The 19,277-nt window shown below is 38.6% G+C and overlaps 1 protein-coding gene across 5 annotated transcripts in view; it reads right to left on the bottom strand.

Moving 5' to 3' along the window:
• osbpl6 (oxysterol binding protein-like 6) overlaps positions 1–19,277 on the bottom strand; it is a 60,116-nt gene that overhangs the window by 17,620 nt on the left and 23,219 nt on the right. For 3 of the 5 annotated variants that reach the window (XR_001813000.3, XM_017470838.3, XM_017470839.3), the window contains exons 3-13: positions 12,459–12,581; positions 10,237–10,290; positions 10,022–10,135; positions 9,699–9,869; positions 8,713–8,851; positions 7,183–7,286; positions 4,739–4,831; positions 2,376–2,544; positions 2,074–2,204; positions 1,281–1,388; positions 895–1,032 (exon numbers count right to left, since the gene is read on the bottom strand). Coding sequence is in view for 4 of the 5 variants with exons in the window: in XM_017470838.3 (XP_017326327.2) it covers positions 895–1,032; positions 1,281–1,388; positions 2,074–2,204; positions 2,376–2,544; positions 4,739–4,831; positions 7,183–7,286; positions 8,713–8,851; positions 9,699–9,869; positions 10,022–10,135; positions 10,237–10,290; positions 12,459–12,581 (1,344 nt within the window). In the remaining variant the exon portion in view is untranslated. The remainder of the gene's footprint in view (positions 1–894; positions 1,033–1,280; positions 1,389–2,073; positions 2,205–2,375; positions 2,545–4,738; positions 4,832–7,182; positions 7,287–8,712; positions 8,852–9,698; positions 9,870–10,021; positions 10,136–10,236; positions 10,291–12,458; positions 12,582–19,277) is intronic. The other 2 variants (XM_017470840.3, XM_017470841.3) reach the window with 2 other exon arrangements.

Raw genomic sequence — 19,277 nt, 5'->3', positions numbered from 1 at the left:
AGTGACCTAATCAATAGAGCCAGAGCACTTAAAGAGCACTATGCACTACCTCTCTACTGCATCTCTCATTCACAGACAGACACACACACACACAGACACACACAGACACACACACATTCATATTGGGTTTACTATCTTTAAGAGGACCTTCCCACTGACAATTATTACTGTAGTTAATTAATGTGTATGTCTATACCTGAACGTAACCCTAACTTTATCCTCAGTAACCAAAAAAGGAAATATTTAGGCTGTTTTAGCTTTTCAAAAAGTGGACATTTATTAATGTGTCCTCACAAAGGGCTAATTATCTGTACACAGACACATGGCACCATTTGTGCAGCTGCAAAACAATTTTCCATACATTTATGATTTTACTACACATTCATGGACACCTACTTGGTAACAGTTTAACTAAGGAACCACAGCATATGCAGTAGGAACCTAGCCTCTCACCTTGTCCAACCTATCATCTCACCTTATTCAACCATCCTCCCACCCTTACCATACCCAACACATCCTCTTACCTCAACCAACTCATTCTCTAAACTTTTCTGTAGAAAAATCTCCTCGTCCAGCCCATTCTCAAGTTATCCAACCTGACCTATTACCCTCATGTAACCCATCACGTCTCAACCAACCTATCCTCCCATATCAACCAATGTATTATATAATCCATCCACTGTCAGTCATCTAACCAATCCTTTCATCTGATTTAACTCTTCAAAACCAATGTCCACACATAACCCATCCTCTCATCCCACCCAACCTCTTACCTCATCTCATCCATACGTCTTCTCATACCTAACCACTCATTTAATCTAACCCATCCTCTAACCTTTCACTCTCACCTCCTCCAACCAATCGATTCACATACTCCACCCTATCCCTTCTTACCTCGTTCTCAGATGAACTGGCTGAAAGCAGCACTTCCTGAGCGTCAAAGAACTCAGAGACGGATTCTGACATGGAGAGTCTGCTCTCGTTGGAGGCCTGCTGAGTGAGAGGTATCCCATCATGGAGCTGTTCACTTGCCTATTAGACACAAATTCACACGATACACACACATATTCACAGAGGGTCCCATGAGCTTCAGCGTGAAGATTTGTGGAAGTGGTCTAAAATTATTACCAACTATATTTCCAATCAGAACTGAAATATGAGAATCATCCAAAGTAAAACTGAGTTAACAGATTGATTTAATCTGAAGTTCAATTAAGGTTCAGGCTGATGTTCAGTGAACTGATGTTTATGGTGATGAGGTGAGCGTGGGGTGTTTGTACCTCATCAGGACTGCTGATGATGTTAACACTGACCACCTGCTCTGACAGCACAGACTCTGAGTGGATACGATTCAGTCGAGTCTTCAGCTCTGCGTTCTGGGACAGGGCCTAAACAATACCATGGAGTAAACCAAGCACAAATCAAAATTTTTATGTGAATGATGGTCCACAGGCTTAAACAAAAGACATCTGGAAGGTTATACAATTGCAATGTTTTGATGTATCTGTGGCATTTCTAAGCATTTTCTCTCTCTAAAAATAATCATCTTCTGCTAAAATCCATATCAGGTCAGTATCCAGTCATAAGCCTCCGACACCAATCTACAACAATCTTTAAACAAAGAGCAATATAAATGTAGCTTTCAGCTGCCACAAAGGGACCAAAAATCAATTAATTATTGAATATAAAAAATATTAAGTTGGCTGGTTGTTTGGAAATGTCATGTACTGTATGTCGGTTTGCTTCAATGAAATGGAACTACAAAGACAGAATCCCAAATGAATTTTATTCCATTCAAATGAATCCAAGAAAACCTAATCCTTTTTTCCAATTATGGACATAAAGATAAATAAAGCTTTTGGAGAATGGGATCCCCATAATCTCTCACTTAAACACGATTTATTAACCTGTTATCAAACCAAATTAATTACAAAGTAAATCTGTGCAGGGTTAATTTTATTTTATATAATCAGACTGTAAAACCTCACTTCCAAGCTTATTAACACATTTTGTGGTGCATGGCTACAATAGAGATCATATTCACATAAGTATTATGAGGAAATCAGTGCTGACCTGTGATAGAGAGTGTCTTAAGGTCATGATCTGAGCCGACTGGCTCGACAGCTCCTGCTCTGACAGCACCTGCTTGATCTTCTCCTTCTCAATGGCAACAGTGTTGAAAGCAGACTTCAGCAGTGAGTGCACTACAGCACACAGAAACAGTCATTTATTTACTAAAGCAATTTTAAGTTTCATAATTTATGTCATGTTCATAAAGTGATTTGTCACTTTCTGAACTGTATCGCTTCTGTAACCCTAAATGAGAAGCCTACAGATGTGAGTTACTAATGTTCGGGAATGTGAGTGAACACTACCTTTCTGAGCAATGACGCAGAAGTCCTCTTGCAGTTTGATGTAATCACTGGCACACTCGATGCCATCAGTCAGACGGGTGACTGGGGTTTGGTAATCAACTAGCTCTGCGCATAGATTCGGGTTTGAGGCATGAAGACGCATTGGTGACATACTTGTGCTCAGAGGTACCTGCAAAACACAAAACCTCACACATTAGGAGAAAGCAAGCCATGCATTATTTCCTGGATAAAAGGGAACAGAAAAGTCCTGCAAGACAAAAACTTCATTCTGAACCAGGGGTACAAATCCTCCAACCTATAAGCATGAGCTTGTGATGTTTAGGCTTTTCCTATAGCCATACTGAACACTTAAACACAGTACAGGTTAACAGTCTTACACAAACTGAGACAGACCCTTCGCTCCCATACATGCAGACTCGAGTAAAATTCATACAGGTCTGCATTGTGCATCATACACTATAGTCTAAATAAAGCACAGTTGTATCTGGCAAAGACTTGAGTACAGTTTAAAAAGTAGGATCTGGCCTTTTAAATAAAAAAAAAACTTAGTACAGGGGTCATCAACTGACAGACTGCAGTCCAGATGAGGACCCAGCAAAGTAATTCAGTAAACCAAAAAATACTGTAGCAGATTCAAGAAATGTGAAAAAAAACCCTGTAGTTCAAGTTCTCTAAACTCGAACCATCACTGCATCCTTTGTTTAGCAGATCCTCAGCTTTAACTAATCACATGCATTTAAGAAAATTTTTAATCTGAAGGCAGCTCATTGGTCCAGACAGGACTAGAGAGAATAGCTTAGAAAACGGTGAGTTTTCACAGATTATCATAGATTTTTCATTTATTTATCCTCCCTGGTCTGATTAGCAAAACTGACAACATGGCGTGCTTAAAAAAAGAAGAATGAAGATGGACGGACAAAGAAGCATGCATTTATTCTTCCCACGTCAAAATATAGATGTCTCATCTGCACAGAATCTGCGGCGCTAGTCAAAAATGGCCCCATGAAGCCCCACTATTAAACAAAATCACTTCAAATGGTCTTATTTAAAGCCATAATCCTTAATGATAAACATTAAAAATAACTGTGGACACCATTCAGTCATTTCAGTTGCTTATCCAAACCTTTGTAAACAAATTATTAATTTCAAAAATTAGAGTTGAAGACTGCCTTATAACAATAACCGTCTCCGCTTTAGTGCTGTTCAGCTGACCACTTAGTAAAAATGGGAAGAAGTTGAACACCAGAACTTCTGATGTATTTGAGAAAAGGAACACAGGAGGAACAACATTGGGTTTTGGTAGAACTGCAACTAGCATAGATAAATATGCATAAACATTGACCTCTTTAGCATTTGAAAAGAATATGAACCTTATACTGTATAAGTAAATACACAAGACTTAAGGTTTGCCTCAGAGTGATGTCTTATATCATCAGAGCTCAGAGCAACAAGCACCACCATCCCACCTACATACTGTACACGATCAAACAGAATACCTGATTAACTAATACTATAATAACCAAAAAAACCTTTTATAGACTATAACATTTAAATTATTATTCAGCATTGTTATTATTGCCACCAACTGACTGGAATGTCTTGACTGGAACTTCTAAAACAGATTAGGATGACAACACCACAGCTCCAGGGTCCCCAATTCAATCCTGAGCTTGGGTTACTATCTGTCTGCAGTTTCCGGGTCCATTTTACCCCTGACCAGGATAAAGCACTAACTGAACATGAATGAATGAATGAATTTTTAAGATCAGACATAATTCATGTTATTTGCAATTTGAAAGATACATTAGACTGCATACAAGAGAGAACTATATGTTTACATATTGACATATTTTGTATTACCGTCCTAGACCAACAGTAAAATCTCAGATTGCGTGATGTGTGGGCTGTGTGGGAATCTACTTTGTTAAAACAACATGAACATGACAGTCACATACATGAGTCATGAGTCCATTACTGCAGTCCAGCAGTGAATCTGCCTTTTTCATCTCAGTGTGGAGTGAAAACAGTTCAGAAAGCTTTAGGTAGATGCACTGACTGAGAAAGCAAAACCATTTCATTATTATAACTCCACGTTGATCTTCTTTCTGCTTGAGTGTGAGTGAGAGAAGGAGAGTGGGTATGTTACGGCATAAGGTGATGAAAATTTCTTTTCTTTTTTTTTTTACCACACCAGTTAAAGCAGTAATAGAGTTTACTATCTATTTGCGAAGCCATGATTATAATTATGCCAATTGTACGTGACACTCGAAGTGAAAAAGAGCTAAAGAGTTTGCAAAAGAAAAGAGAAAACACATAGCAAACCAAGGAATTCATTGGGAATTAGAGCAAGAGAGACAATGTACCTGCAGTTGCACTTTTGTATCTTTGCTGACACTTTTTGTTCTCCATCTTCTGCTGACTCGCTTGTCTTTCTTTGATAAATCTACACAATTACTCTAAGTTACACACACGCATACAGTACAGCCACACACGCACACAAACACACAGATGGGAGTGCGTTAATAGCACGTTAATGTAGCATCTTTAGAACTAAAAAGAAAATGAGATTTTTATTAGATGTAACAGCTGTTAGATATAATGGCAAGCAAATGACAAAATAAAGTGCATATTTTGCATACAAGTCTAGATTAATGTTTTCAGCATAATGAAACTTTGTGGACCAGGCTTTAAAATGATACTGTACTGTGCTGCAGCTGACAGTTATGAAATGATACAAAATGAATAAAAATAAAACAACAACACATTTTTATGCAGTGTTGTGTCAGCATGTTTGTTGCAACGATGCAACAGACTCATATCTCTTTGCTGTATGCGTGTTTGTTTTCTGCTGGAGCTGTGTAGTAGGCAAACTGAAGGAAAACAGGAACCTTGCATCCACATTAGCAAGTGACAAAGCAACAGCTGAGTTTGAGGCATGGAGCTGCAATTCCAGCAGCAGTCGACAAGCAAGGCGGCAACAAGTGATGTTATATAAATGAGCAATAATGTATTATAAAACAATATATCCAAATGATTGGCTGAAATAAAGTTCTTGGACCAATCCTACAGTGTTACCGCCCCAATTCTCTTCTCTCACAACTTCCAACCTGTACTGAATTCCCATTTGAGTGTGCTTGACATCTGTTCCTAGGTTTTATTACAATATTAGAACACATTTTAAACAAAAGTAACACCATGATACTGTATTCAAAAATTATACAGTAGTCTGATTGCAATTTGTCTGCTACCATCTATAACACAATAATAACAATAACAGTCCCTACACTAGGTGACTTGTCACTTGCTAGCGTGAATGCAGGGTGAGGAAAAATACCTGTTTTATGATAATGCTCTCTAATGCACACAAAAATGACAAAATCCCTCCAAATCTATTAACTCTGTCATCAAACATAGTACAGTATCACTTTAAAATGCAGTTGTAACTAGGGATGCACTGGAATTTCAGCCGCAGAAGATTTTCGGTTTTTGGCCGAAAGAGAGAAAACATGCTGCCACACTACGCCCCACCCCTCAGTGCTCAGATTTCACTCTCGATCTAGCCGACGGTTATCGTTGCTTTGCAACATTGTTAGATCCGCGATTTAAAGAACATTACTTTGACGCGGAGAAAAAGCAGCGTGCACAGGAAATGATACAGGCAGAGCTGGAGGTGATGAGTGCATGCGCTGAAGGATCGACGCGTAGGATGTAGCAAAGTGTCCCAGAGAAATGGGTGCGTACAAGCGATGAGGCGCGAACTCCTTCACTTTCTGACGTGTTTGACAGGGAAGAGCCCAATCCACAGCAGTGCCACAACAAGCTGTTGTTTTACACAATAATGTTTAATTAATGTGGAAATGTGTTTACATAAACAAAGGCCTATTTCATTACTTGACTGCTGTTTTGCATATCCTAATAGATTTCTAGAACTTTACATTATATGGATAATTGGATTAAAATAACCTGCTAAATTTGACTGTTACAGAACTGAATGAAGAATAATATATTTAATATTGCTTTTGTTTTGGTGTGTTCAGTTCAATAAAAGAGTGATCAATCTATCGGTTTGTAGTTTTTCAATTCAGATTCATTCAATTCATGGAATGAAGCAAAAAGTCTAATATTAATACAATTACACAAAAAACTATTTTAAAATGGGTTTAAAAAAATAAATTTTCATTTTCGGTTTTCGGCCATGTGCATCCTGAATATTCAGTTTGGGCCCGGAACTTTCCTTTCAGTGCATCACTAGTTATAACACATTTCCTTTGTTACATACAGTATAATACAGCATGCAATTATAAATAAAATAAAATAAATTAAATAAAAAATAAATTAAAATAAGGCAGTCAATGATATTATGTGTTTCTTATGAAGCATGGAGAGGCACAGAATGTATATGAATGGACGACTGATATACAGATATATGATATGCTATGGGGCATGGAGGACATGATATGAAGGTCTAAAACATGGACATAGAAAGGACTGTGCTATTTCCAATTAAAGAGCATTTTAATGGGCTGGAATGGATGCAGTGAGTTACTATACAGACTAATAATTACATGATTATGAAATTTCTGGACTTTAAATGGTAGCATCAGGCACTAGGTTAAGTCGGGTTCTGAAAAGAACTCACACATACATTCAGATGCACACACATACACCTGTACTTTCACCTGGAAATGAAAAAAATATATATATCTGTTGCACTGACTGCCAAACCTGCAACACATTTTAGCTGTGTGTATGTGTGTGTGTGTGTGTGTGTGTGTGTGTGTGTGTTTTGTGTACGTATATGCATTACCTGCATATCTGTGAAGCTCGGTGCTGACTGTGTTCTCTGTAAGATCTCCAAATTTTGCAGCAACCGACTCAGCTCCATCAAACTGGACTGACAATGGGCAAGCTCTGAAACACACAACAATACACTGTTTTAATGTTTGCTTTGTTACTTAGGCCAGGGCATAACTAAGCCTGTCGTAACTGCTAAACACGTCCCAGCTAAGACCAATTTTATAGCTATCGCACAGCAGTGTGACACTCTCAGTTGCTAAGGAGAGAGCTAGCTAGACCAAATTTGGGAGAAAATGAGAGGATAAAATATATGAACAAGCTAAATTTAAGAACTTTTAGGTTTTTGCTTTATTATGTTTTGTTTATATATGATTTTATTACATTTGGCATGAATAAGCAGCATATAAGAATTAGCTATTTTTTCTGTCTGTGTGTCTGTCTATCTATCTATCTATCTCTCTGTCTATAAGCTATAGGTTTGTGTAAGTCATGTTGATGGCTAAAGGGTTAAGTGTATCTCCCTGCAGGGAAGTGGAGAGTTTGAGTAAAGAAAATGTGGTGGCATCTCTATTTATATACCATGCTTAATCAGGCTGAATATACTGTAAATTAAACTACCATGGTTACTTGCAAAGAAAACACAGATACAAGTGGAAAATAAACTTTTGAGCAAAGAAAGAAAAGACATATCAGCAAGTGTAAATATAATTAATTAGATGCACCACTAAAATGAACAAGCAAATGCTTTAATTAGTTATCCCAGAAGCGAGAATTCACCGGGGTTAGTAAAAATGAGTGTTACAGTCATTTTGCCATTTTTTTATTGTAGAGTTGGAATTTGGGGTTGTTTGGTGTGGCAGCGAGCTAGCGTAATCTGTTATTTGGGATTGGGTTACGTTTTGTGAGGTTTGGTGGTGTGTTTGCTCCTGGGTCGTGGGTCACGTGTGGTGCGGGAGGAGTATATTTGACGTAGGTTAACCTTCCGACAGGAAGTGGAGAGCTGGGAAGCACACCTTTTTTGACCACGCTCCTGCACGCCAACTCAGAACAAGTAATTTTACATCAAGTTTAATAGCAAGGTTTAATTATTTACAAGTTTTCATTCATCATTTTGTTACTGTCAAGAAAATAAAGGACTTTTTATCAACGGTATACGAGGACAGTGCGTTAATCCAACCTGGCTCCCAGGTTTCCCCGGCATCGAACAATTTGCAGACACAATGAGTTTATGCTCAGTTGGTACAAATCTGCACCCAGAAGGTTGTGTTCTAACTTACAACTAAGCACCCAAACCTCCTGTTCACTAGGTACCCAATAACTCCACACTGAATGCGACCACTTCTAGTGAATCAAGGATGGTATAATCCTATTAAAAACGATGCTACTGCAACAACCCCGCTTCTTCTCTTCTCTGCCTGAGGTAGAGGAACACTTCAGCATCATTAACTAATACACAAATCTTTAATTGGCTAGAGGGAAGAGAAATGCAGATGACTGAGAGAGAAAGAGAGAGCGAGTGCGTGTGTACACTATGTGTTACCCTCAGCACACTTGTCCATCTCCTCTGACTCCTGTAGCCATGCTACCACTTTGCTCTGACCATTGCTGTAGGACGGTGGCAGGCTGGTGGTGCAGGGCACAGATGGCTGCCAGGGCAGAGAGTTGGGCTTTGCCTGCTGCTGAGAGGACATGCGCGCACACACACACACACACACACACACACACACACACACACAAATGACTCATTTAGCCCATGCGCTTATCTTGATTCATTTGCAAAATGAACAAGCAGAAGTTGGCAGAAAGGACCATGGAGAGAAGCTCCCATTCTAGTGCTTTTAACCAAATCAATTGAATTACTTGCAATATGACAACTGTACCATGTTGTAGTGATTAAACAGTTAGTTGAGCAGCACGGTGGAATATTTTCCATTCAAAACTTTTTTAGACTCTTGGTATTTCCCTTTTTGGACATACGGCATATTCATGTATATTTATAGATCATTTACATTTTGAATAAGAATATCACTAAGTTATAGTGACTTTACCATTTTCATTACCATGATCACTTGTACCATCTTGAGCAGTTTTGTAGGCTAAAAATGTGCTGAACAATTTATTATTCTACATATATCATATCATATCATCTTAGGAAATGCAAGTATGGAAGAAAATAGTGCAGATCTTTAGTTTAGTATGTGAATTTGCTCAGTGGTGGCTAACAGGAAATCTCTGCCAGTATCATCAGTAGTGAAGGACAGCTCACTATGGTAAAAAACAGTCACACCTAATTACAGTGTTAGTCAAGAATATTACTGAACTCATCTATGGCACAATATCTGCCTGTTCTTGTTGTATCTCCTCAGTGACAGTACAGGCTGTACAGGCAAAATGAAGAGCTGGTGTGTTTTGATGAGTCATTACGCAGAGTTACACAGAGTCTGTCACAAAGGCTATCGCTGGAGGACAGTTTATGTGTCGAACTATACTTACACATATTTAGAAAGTGTGTACGAGAGATTTCACCTTCGGTTCGTGAGCAGAAGCAGGGGTTGTCTGGGGTGAGTCTATGTTGGCAGGAGGAGGGAAGGTACGTAAGCTGGCATCACGAGGAGAACGCACAATCTCATTCTGTCTGTACAGACGATGGTGACGCAGCTTACACACCCAGGCATCAAACACATCCGGAGACTTCACCTATACACACACACAGAGGACAGCAGCGTCACAGACAACACATGTCTCCAGCATCTGTCTGTCTGGATTGCTGCTCACTTGGTTACTGCAAACACGCACAATGCTTTTTTTTTTCTATGACAATGACATTATCTTCTCCCCCACAGTCTCACCTTGAGATGGTAAATGTGCTCCTCTGTATCCAGGTCTATGCGTCGGGCTCTCTTCTTTATGGACATGACCGACAGGCCGACATCTATACTGCCATGCAGCTTTCCTTTCTGAATCTGACACAGACATGGAGAATCAGACTTATACTCTAAGAAAAATACTTGAGGTAAAGCAATACAACATGGCAGTTTTAACTTTCATTTATCATTGTACTTACATCTATGGGGGACTTGGAGTACTTCAAGATTCCATTATCCAGAACAAAGAATCTCTGCATTTAAAAACAGCAAAGGAAACAAGCTTGGTCTTGTAGATTATAGAAGACTGCAAACAGAGTGGGACTAAAACAATAACAAAATATTAAAGAAAAGTCAGAGTTCCGGATGTGCCACAATCTGTACTTTCTGCACTACACGCAACAGAAGTTGTATTTAATCTTCGTTTTGGGTTGGTTAATCTGAATAGGTCACACAATCTCTGTATATAACACTGCTGCAATGAAATGTGAGACCTTTCTGACTATTGGTAAAGATATGGGACGTATTCAGAGAGAAACTTTAGTCAGCCACTTAAGTGCAAAAAAAATAACACAATGCATCAATGTTTGGTGCGTGGGAAATCCATTTAAAAAAAAAAAAATCCTAAATATCTAAAATATGTTTTTATTTTGCACATATCTACTGTTACCCTCTGAAGGAGAAAATTGCATTTGAAGATTTCTTTCTCACTCCATTACTGTTTTATTTATTTAATAGATAATGTATACAGTAAGAAATACACATTATAAATATAACCAGAGAAATTTACCTACGCCTATTTTTGTACCAGCCTTTATTCATAGCCAATAGCTCGACAGGCTGTTCCTTAGTCCCAGCCATCCAGCAGTTACTCCATGTTTACTAAAATCAAATTAATTCTAGTTTATTTAAAAAAGGGTAAATATTATTTATAGCACTGATCACCAACCCTGTTCCTGGAGATTTACCTTCATAAAGACCCTAGCTCCAACCATAATCGTGCCCACCTGACCATATAATTATTGCCTTTGTTAGATTGAGGTTGGAGACGAAACCCGCAGTACGATAGATTTCAAGGAAGAGGGTTGGTGACCACTTTTGGTGTTCTTGGAAACTTGTTTTTTACATCACATTTTCTGCTCTTGGGCTGAATTTGCTGGAACGGCCAGTCCTGGACAAATTGGCAGTCATTTGAAATCTGCGCCATTTGTAGATTATATTCCTTACAGCAGAATGATGTATTTCAAATAATTTGGAGATCTTTTTAAATCCCTTGTCAGACTCATAGGCATCCACAACCTTTTTCTGAAGGCCTTATAGAACTCTTTAGATCTTGGCATGATGACACCACATACCTCAATAACAAAGGGAACACCAAACACAAGATGTGAGAGGGGTATAAATAAGACAGATTCCACCTGCACTCCCTAAGCCGGTTCTGAACACTAACATCCAATCTTCAACACCTGATACTATTTTTATGGATTTGAAGGTGTGATAAATGTAGGGTTGTACTTACTTACTTTTTGCATGCGAATGATCTAATTTTTTTTTTTTTTAGTTAATTTAAATTGTGAAAATTACTACCAAATGTCAATTTTATGTGTCATTTGATCGAGTGTATCAACTTCATTAATAGGCATTGTTTCAAAGAGAATCAAATGTTTGCTTGTCCAAATATGTTAAAAAATCCAACAATTTCCACAGAGTGTACTTATTTTTTCACATAACTGTAGGTCTGTTTCACTGTCACACATAACAACCCAGCAACTTGAAAAAAAGGATTCAATGTGTGATGTAATCACACTTAGCTGGAAAACAATTTCATCACATTTGGTAAACTCTTAACTTGATCTTTGTGAAACTTAGAAAGGGGTGAAAAATGATGTGGTTGCTGTTGGGATTTGTAGCAAAAGTCTAGACAATTCATGCAGTTATTATTAACTTAATAATGTCATCTTTATGTATTTAATACATATTTATTGTTAATTCTGAGACCTGAATACCACAGTGCAGAGTATTGGTATTAACGTCTCACCAATGTGAACTCATGTAAACTCTGAATGCAGCCAACAAAGATTTCTGAGGTTTGATAAGGATTTTGCAGCACTCTGTGTAACCTTATATTGTGATGAGTAAGCAAAGAGCCCTCTGTGAACTTGGATGACGCCCTTCTCTAACATAGCATATTTTATCTGGGTCTGTCGTGAGCTGTAATGACACCATGACAAAACTACTAATAAGTGACTGACAAGTAAAACACAAAACCACCACTTACCGGTCTTTAAGACTATACAGGCTTAACAGAAATTTCCGTATGGATGATACGTTTCTTCAGTGGTAGACTTTGAACACATACACATACAATTTTGTGAAATGAGTAAGTGCATAGTAATACAGAATGAACGAAGGCCTCTCTGACCTTGTGCCAGCCCTTCAATGGCCATTTCCTCTTCTTCAGCATAAAACCCTCATGTTTATCAGGTCTCTGGACATTCGTCTGGCCAATCTTCAATCCCTCGATGATCTCCCAGCTGTCTGCCTCCTAAACAAGTCAAAGATACACATTAAGTAAATGCAAATATGTAATCCATATTCAAGTCTCTGTCCATGAATGTAATGAGTCAGACAAATCTTAGATGCCAAGACAGTGAGACAGAGAGAAATTATAAGTGTGAATAAATTAAGCCCTGGTCATTTATACTGTTTCAGCAGCTTCAGATCTGTCAGCACTGCAATTTCTACACCATTACCTCTTGATGCTTTGCACAATCTACATATGAAATAAGAGGGAATTGGGGATAATTAATATTTCCTAAATAATTTTACACAAAATATAAACCCACATAAACCCAAACAACCTTTTCCAACTATTCTCAACACACACATTGAGAAAACTTGCAGGCTGCTGACAGGAACAGACAAGACAGTATCTGGTCAATCAATTCTGCAATGCCAGTCATCACATACACAATCCCTTTCAAAAGTACTGGTATTGCAAGGCCAATTCTTTTGTTTTTGCTATATGCTGAAGATATTTGGGTTTGAAACTTAGCTTTCAGCTTTAATTTCCTAACATTTACATCTAGATGTGTTAAATGTGTTAATTTAAAACATGGCATGTATAGCGGCAGACCGGGTGGGGGGGCTCCTCAACCACCACTAGTGTGTAGCATCCACCTGGATGATGTGACGGCAGCCATAGTGCACCAGAACGCCCACCACACTCCAGCTATTAGTGGAGAGGAGAGAGTGATGTAGACAATTCAGAGATGGGGATTATAAGGGGGCCATTATAGAGAAGGGCCAATGGGGGAATTTCACCAGGGGTATACTTTTATGATAAGTGTCCTGGGATTTTTAATGACCACAGAGATTCAGGACCTCGGTTTAACATCTCATTCAAAAGACGGTGCTGTTTTTACAGTATAGTGTCCCCGTCACTATACTGGGGCATTAGACCCCACACAGACCACAGGGTGAGCACGCCCTGCTGGCCTCACTAATACCACTTCCAGCAGCAACCTTAGTTTTCCCCAAGAGGTCTCCCATCCAGGTACTGGCCAGGCTCAACCATGCTTAGCTTCAATGGGAAACCAAGTGAGAACCGCAGGGAGATATGGCAGAGAGCTATCATGAAACTATAATCAATGACAGGGTGGAGTGATATGTTGGTGATGTGCTGTTACTATCCTGAAGTTGATTATTTTCTAATAAAAGCATGCCCTGGAGTGTTTTATTCCTTTTAAGGCCCGCTAATCTCATTTGCCATCACTAACAATACTTACTTACATTATAGCTTTAAACAGTTATTCCCTCACCAGTGTTTGAAAACATAAAGTTACAGCTTTACCTCAGAAAGTTACAAAGCACTGACACTGGAGACTCCTTTCCAAACTTCTAAATACCAAATACTAGTGCGGGGTCCGAGTACACCTTTGTCGAGTTCAAGTCGAGACCAAGTCCTTAACCAATCGAGTCCGAGTCCAAAAGGGGCCGAGTTGAACTCAAGTCCGAGTCCTCTATTGCCGAGTCCGAGTTGAGTCTGGACGAGTCCAGAAAGTGATTAAATTGGGGGGAAAAATTTAAATTGCAATTGTGAACTCAACAGTAAGCTGTTAAATTAATATTTTAACCTTCACAAACCAATGGCAACATAAATGTAACAAAAAATACCACTATTACATCGTCCATTGCCATTTAATATTTTTATTTCATGTCACTAGCACCTCAATTAGCTTCCTATCAAAAAATGGTTTCAAAGAAAAAAGGGACATAGGGGTATATGTAGAACTTTTATTCTATTACAAGTGTATGAAAATACAAATTTTCCTGTTTTGCTATTGTATCACACTATATTGTGTCCTCCAGTGTTCCAATGATTTGATGTCTCTCCCCCACAGTAATATAGGCTGAGAGAGAGAGAGAGAGAGAGCAGAGTAGAGTTACATTTAGCAGCATGTCATAACAACAAGCTTCATGCTTTATTACTGTTTTTAATCTGTCTATGAATGACAAACTAATTTCTGAACACAGCTCTGTACTTGTAACTTTTTTCAGTTTAGTTCCTAAAATAAATAAAAAAATCCCTATCAATATGGTTAATGATACTTACTACATTAAGAAGTACATTTCACATTTTACATGAAATTCAAGACTGGAATCATCAAATGCTAATGTTTAGGGGTGGGCGATATGACCTACAATCTTATTTCACTATAACAATGCGTTTATTTCAGGTCAGGCAGGGAGACATTCATTAATTTCTTGTTATATTAATTTTGTTTTTATTTATTTTTTCATCTTACACATGACATGGACTCATCAGTATTCTGAAAAATGTCCAAATTGTCCAAGTCCGTGTCAAGTTTCAGTACAAATTTACCCTAGTGCGTGACAAGTACGAGTGCGTTCATAATCTGACTCGAGTCCGGACTCCAGTCCGAGTCCGGGATCGAGTACCCAACTCTATGGAATACTAGTCCAAAATCCTGATGAGAAGACACGTTTGGATCTGTACATTGCTAATTGAATCTTGAACAAGAGGGCAGAATGCAAAGCTTTATAACTTGTTTACTGTAATGTGATATGGCCTGCTATTAAGTAACACGTACTACATCTAAAGTGACAAGCTATTAGCATTAGTATCAGTAGCCAAAACCAGTCAAGATCACATTTCTGAGATCAGTGTCCTCCAGGCCAGCAGACCAAAATGTCTTAAAACAGTCAGCTAGAGCTAAATATCAGCATACTGGCAGAGAAGGATGCAGGGAAAAATGGAGAGTATTCAACTTGGAGAACCAGCACACAAGTAATATCAATCAAGCTTATATATAGAATTGCTCATTATATTACTCATTACTCAGAGCTTAAAGCACTACTACGAGTTCCTTCTCCCAAGACAATCAGCATGATTTTGGCAAGTTGCCATTGGTGCCTGTGGTAGATTTTTAAAGAATAACATTTCTTGAATGAGTATTCACAATGCAGTAATATAAGGGAGATTGTTATATATTGAAATTCTTTGGATTTCAAGTTGACTTGAGATGAGGAAATGCTTCTATCTGAGATCTGAGTTTAATGTGTCATGTCACATAGTCAAGAACATTCTAGACCTCATGGTTATCAACTAATTCAGCAACAGGCAACAAGGAACATCCAGATAATTTGGGACTCATTACTGGCACATTCACATTCACAGGCACATGCACATGCACATACACACACACACACACACACACACACACACACACACACACACACACACACGTGCGCGCACACACACAAATACCACTGCAGGTGTACACATAGAGGAAGGACAAATGCTCCTAGGGGACTCCTCCCGAGAAAATAGCATCTATAAATACAAGTCCAGACTGTACACACCTACAACAGATGCTGGAACAACAAGTGCACTTGAATTTACCCTGAACCAACACCAGTACAACCCCATGAGCTGACTCACATTATGCACGTGGCTGTGTGTGTTTGTTTTACTTGATAAATGGGAAATAAAAAAAAAGAAAAAGAAATTCTGTTAAATGCATTATGATTCTGCAACAATACACAAAACCCTATGAGTGCATTCATTTACATATTTGAAATAAAAAAAATACATTTAGATTATAGAGAATAATTCATAATTAAATAAAATCCAAAATGACCTATTTGCTATATATGCCCAGTTCATATGGTATAACCCAAGGGCTTCGAAGAACCTAAGTAGTGCACTATTTATTCAATAGAACTACATTTGATATTAAGCCAGAGAAAATGTGATGCAATTAAGTGCATTTTTGAAATTGTTCACTACTATTATTATTTTAAGTTATGAGTGGCAGTATTAGACTGCCTAACAGTCAATGAGTGGCCTCATTTGACTGCTTAATAGGTAGCTGTGTGGCAGTGTTTGACTGATTAACAGCGTTCGACTGCCTAACAGAAAGTTATGAGTGGCAGCGTTTATGTCAGAACAGTATGTTCTGAGTGGCAACACTCGACTACCTACGATGTAGCTGTGTGGGAGTGTTTGACTCATTAACAGCGCTCGACCGCTTAACAGTCAGTTATGATTCGCAGCTTACAACTACCTAATAAGCAGCTATATGGCAGCATTTGACTGATTAACAGCATTCAGCTGCCTAACAGTCAGTTATGATTGGCAGCATTGGACTGCCTAACAGTAAGTTATGAGTGGCAACATTCAATTGCCTAATAGGTAGCTGAGTGGCAGTGTTTGACTTATTAACAGCATTCGACTAACAGAAAGTTATCAGTGACAGCGTTTGACTGGCTAATAGTCAGGAATGGCAGCGTTTGACTGCCTAACAGTAAGTGGCAGCATTGAACTACCTAATAGGTAGCTGTGTGGCAGTGTTTGACTGATTAACAGTGTTCGACTACATAACAATAAGTTATGAGTGGCAGCGTTTGACTGCCTAACAGTCAGTTATGAGTGGCAGCGTTTGAGTGCCTAACAGTCATTTATAATTGGCAGCATTCAACTGCCTAACAGTATGTTATGAGTGACTACTGCTGTCATTGATGCAACCAGAGCATGGCAGGTTGCAGAATAAAAAATTCATCACACAACGGATGCTAGGAATCGCCTTACAGCATTTCACCATACTGAGTGGGGTCAGTCTGGAGACTTATCACTCACTCGTTCTCTCTGTCTCTGTCTCTCTCTCTCTCGCTCTCTCACACGCACACACAGACACACACACATACACTTACTTTGGCATCCTGTCAGTCCAGAACATTTGCCTGCTGTGGTTCTAATATTATGCACCGTCATTGTCTTGGCTGCATCCTAATTTACAATGAAACACACTAACATTTCACCTTCTAATTTGCACACTACATCTCCCCTGTCATCTTTCTCATCTTCAATCTGCTGTGATGGACCTTATTATTAGAAAGCACTGTAACACACAAATCATGGTAAGGTAATACAGAGTATTTCCTGTAATTAAACACATATCAACACAAGTGTTTTGATGCTGTGATGTTTTTTGAAAAGGGGTCCTATTGAGCATGGTGTGCAGATGTGCACAGCTTTCTCAGTGATCAGTGAGTCACCAGTAGGGTTGTGGATGGATATTCAGATATCCAGTGAACTGTCTGAGGTGCCAGTATTCGAATAGTGAAATTACTATTCAAGGTATTCATAATGACCTACATCTACATATTACACCAGAAGTGTGCATGCGTGGCACTTCACAACTGCTCTGCTACTCTTTTTGCACCAAGCGCTGCTCTTGTGTGAAACATTCATTTATGTTCCATTCACTAGGTTTGGAAATATACTGTGCAAATATCTATACTGACGCATTTTCATAAACATGCTTGCCTGCGATCACAAAGTTAATTAATCCAGTGACATTTTAATTTCTACATTCTGCAGCAGTTACAATTTTCACAGCCTTTCTATTTTAAGAGACTGCACACTGCTACAGGGCTTCAGGCAGAAATACTGAGCAGACACGCAATAAAGATGACATTCAGTAATGTTTTTGTCATGTATTTAAAATTTCAGTTAATTATTTCTCTACGTTACATCTGTCAAACACAAAAATGTGTGCTACAACCAGCAGGCAATTTAGTTAATGATAGTTGATTAAATGAGTTTTTCTTTCTCCCTCTCTCTCTCCTAATGGTTAACCAAATATTAGGCAGATGGTACATCCCCAGACCACATATCACACACTTCAGAGACCCTGAGCATTAAGAAAAGCCATCAACATGACAGCAATCATGCACATGATAGCACTGACACTAGTGCTTTTAAATAAATCTCACTAGACAATAAATGATTGCAGAACATACTAGAAAGAGGATATAACATAGAAAGAGGATATACATTTTTAATGATGTAAATATGATTTAATATTTGGAAGGGGTTCAATTCATGAAATTTAAACTGCCATCATTTTTCTGTTTAAAAAAAAAGAGCAAGCTCAGTGAGAATTCTCACTTCTCTAAGGAAGTTAAAGCTTGAGTGAAGGATTTCCTCTCTGACTGTGAGGCAGCAGCTGTGTGCCATTTCAAAGACAGAATGAAATAATGAGGGCTTCCCTTCTACCAGGGAGTCTGCGAACTCACTGGCTGCAGTACTAGCACTCTGATATAATGAGGAATTCACATTAAGCATTAGGCACACACACAGAATTTAGATTCATTAGTCAGGTGACAAATTAAAGGAAAAACCAACATAAAGTGTCGTAGCAATGTGCTGATTGAGGTTTTAATGAGAACGATGTCTAACATATTGATCCAAAATCTCCTATAGGTGTTCAGCTAAGTTGAGATCTGGTGACTGCAAAGCCATAGCAAATAATTCACAATATTTTCAAACTCATCATACCATTCAGTGAGCCCGCGATCCCTGTGGATTGAGGCTTTGTCATCCTAAAAGAAATCACTTCCATCAGGATAGAAATGTTTCATCATAGTTGATATCCTAGTATTTATCTGCATGATCTGTTTCAAGTTACTTCTTCACATCAGAGTATCAAAGTCAAGTTCTTGCACTAGAAAATGCTCTCTCTGTATAATACAAAGAGTTACATTCTCTATCAGCAGCGCACTATCAGGCCCATCAAAGCATTCCCCCACAATACAAATGAGGCTGAAGGCTCCAGAGACAAAGCAAGGGCATGAGAGGAACAGAGGCACATCCCATGCTAACACTTCGCCTCTGTTCATCACTCATGCATTTTTCACATGTTCACATCAGAAA

Source organism: Ictalurus punctatus, chromosome 6 (assembly GCF_001660625.3).
Source record: "Ictalurus punctatus breed USDA103 chromosome 6, Coco_2.0, whole genome shotgun sequence".
NCBI lineage: Eukaryota > Metazoa > Chordata > Actinopteri > Siluriformes > Ictaluridae > Ictalurus > Ictalurus punctatus.
Note: the sequence above shows the minus strand (reverse complement) of the source record. Positions and strands in the feature narration are given on the sequence as shown.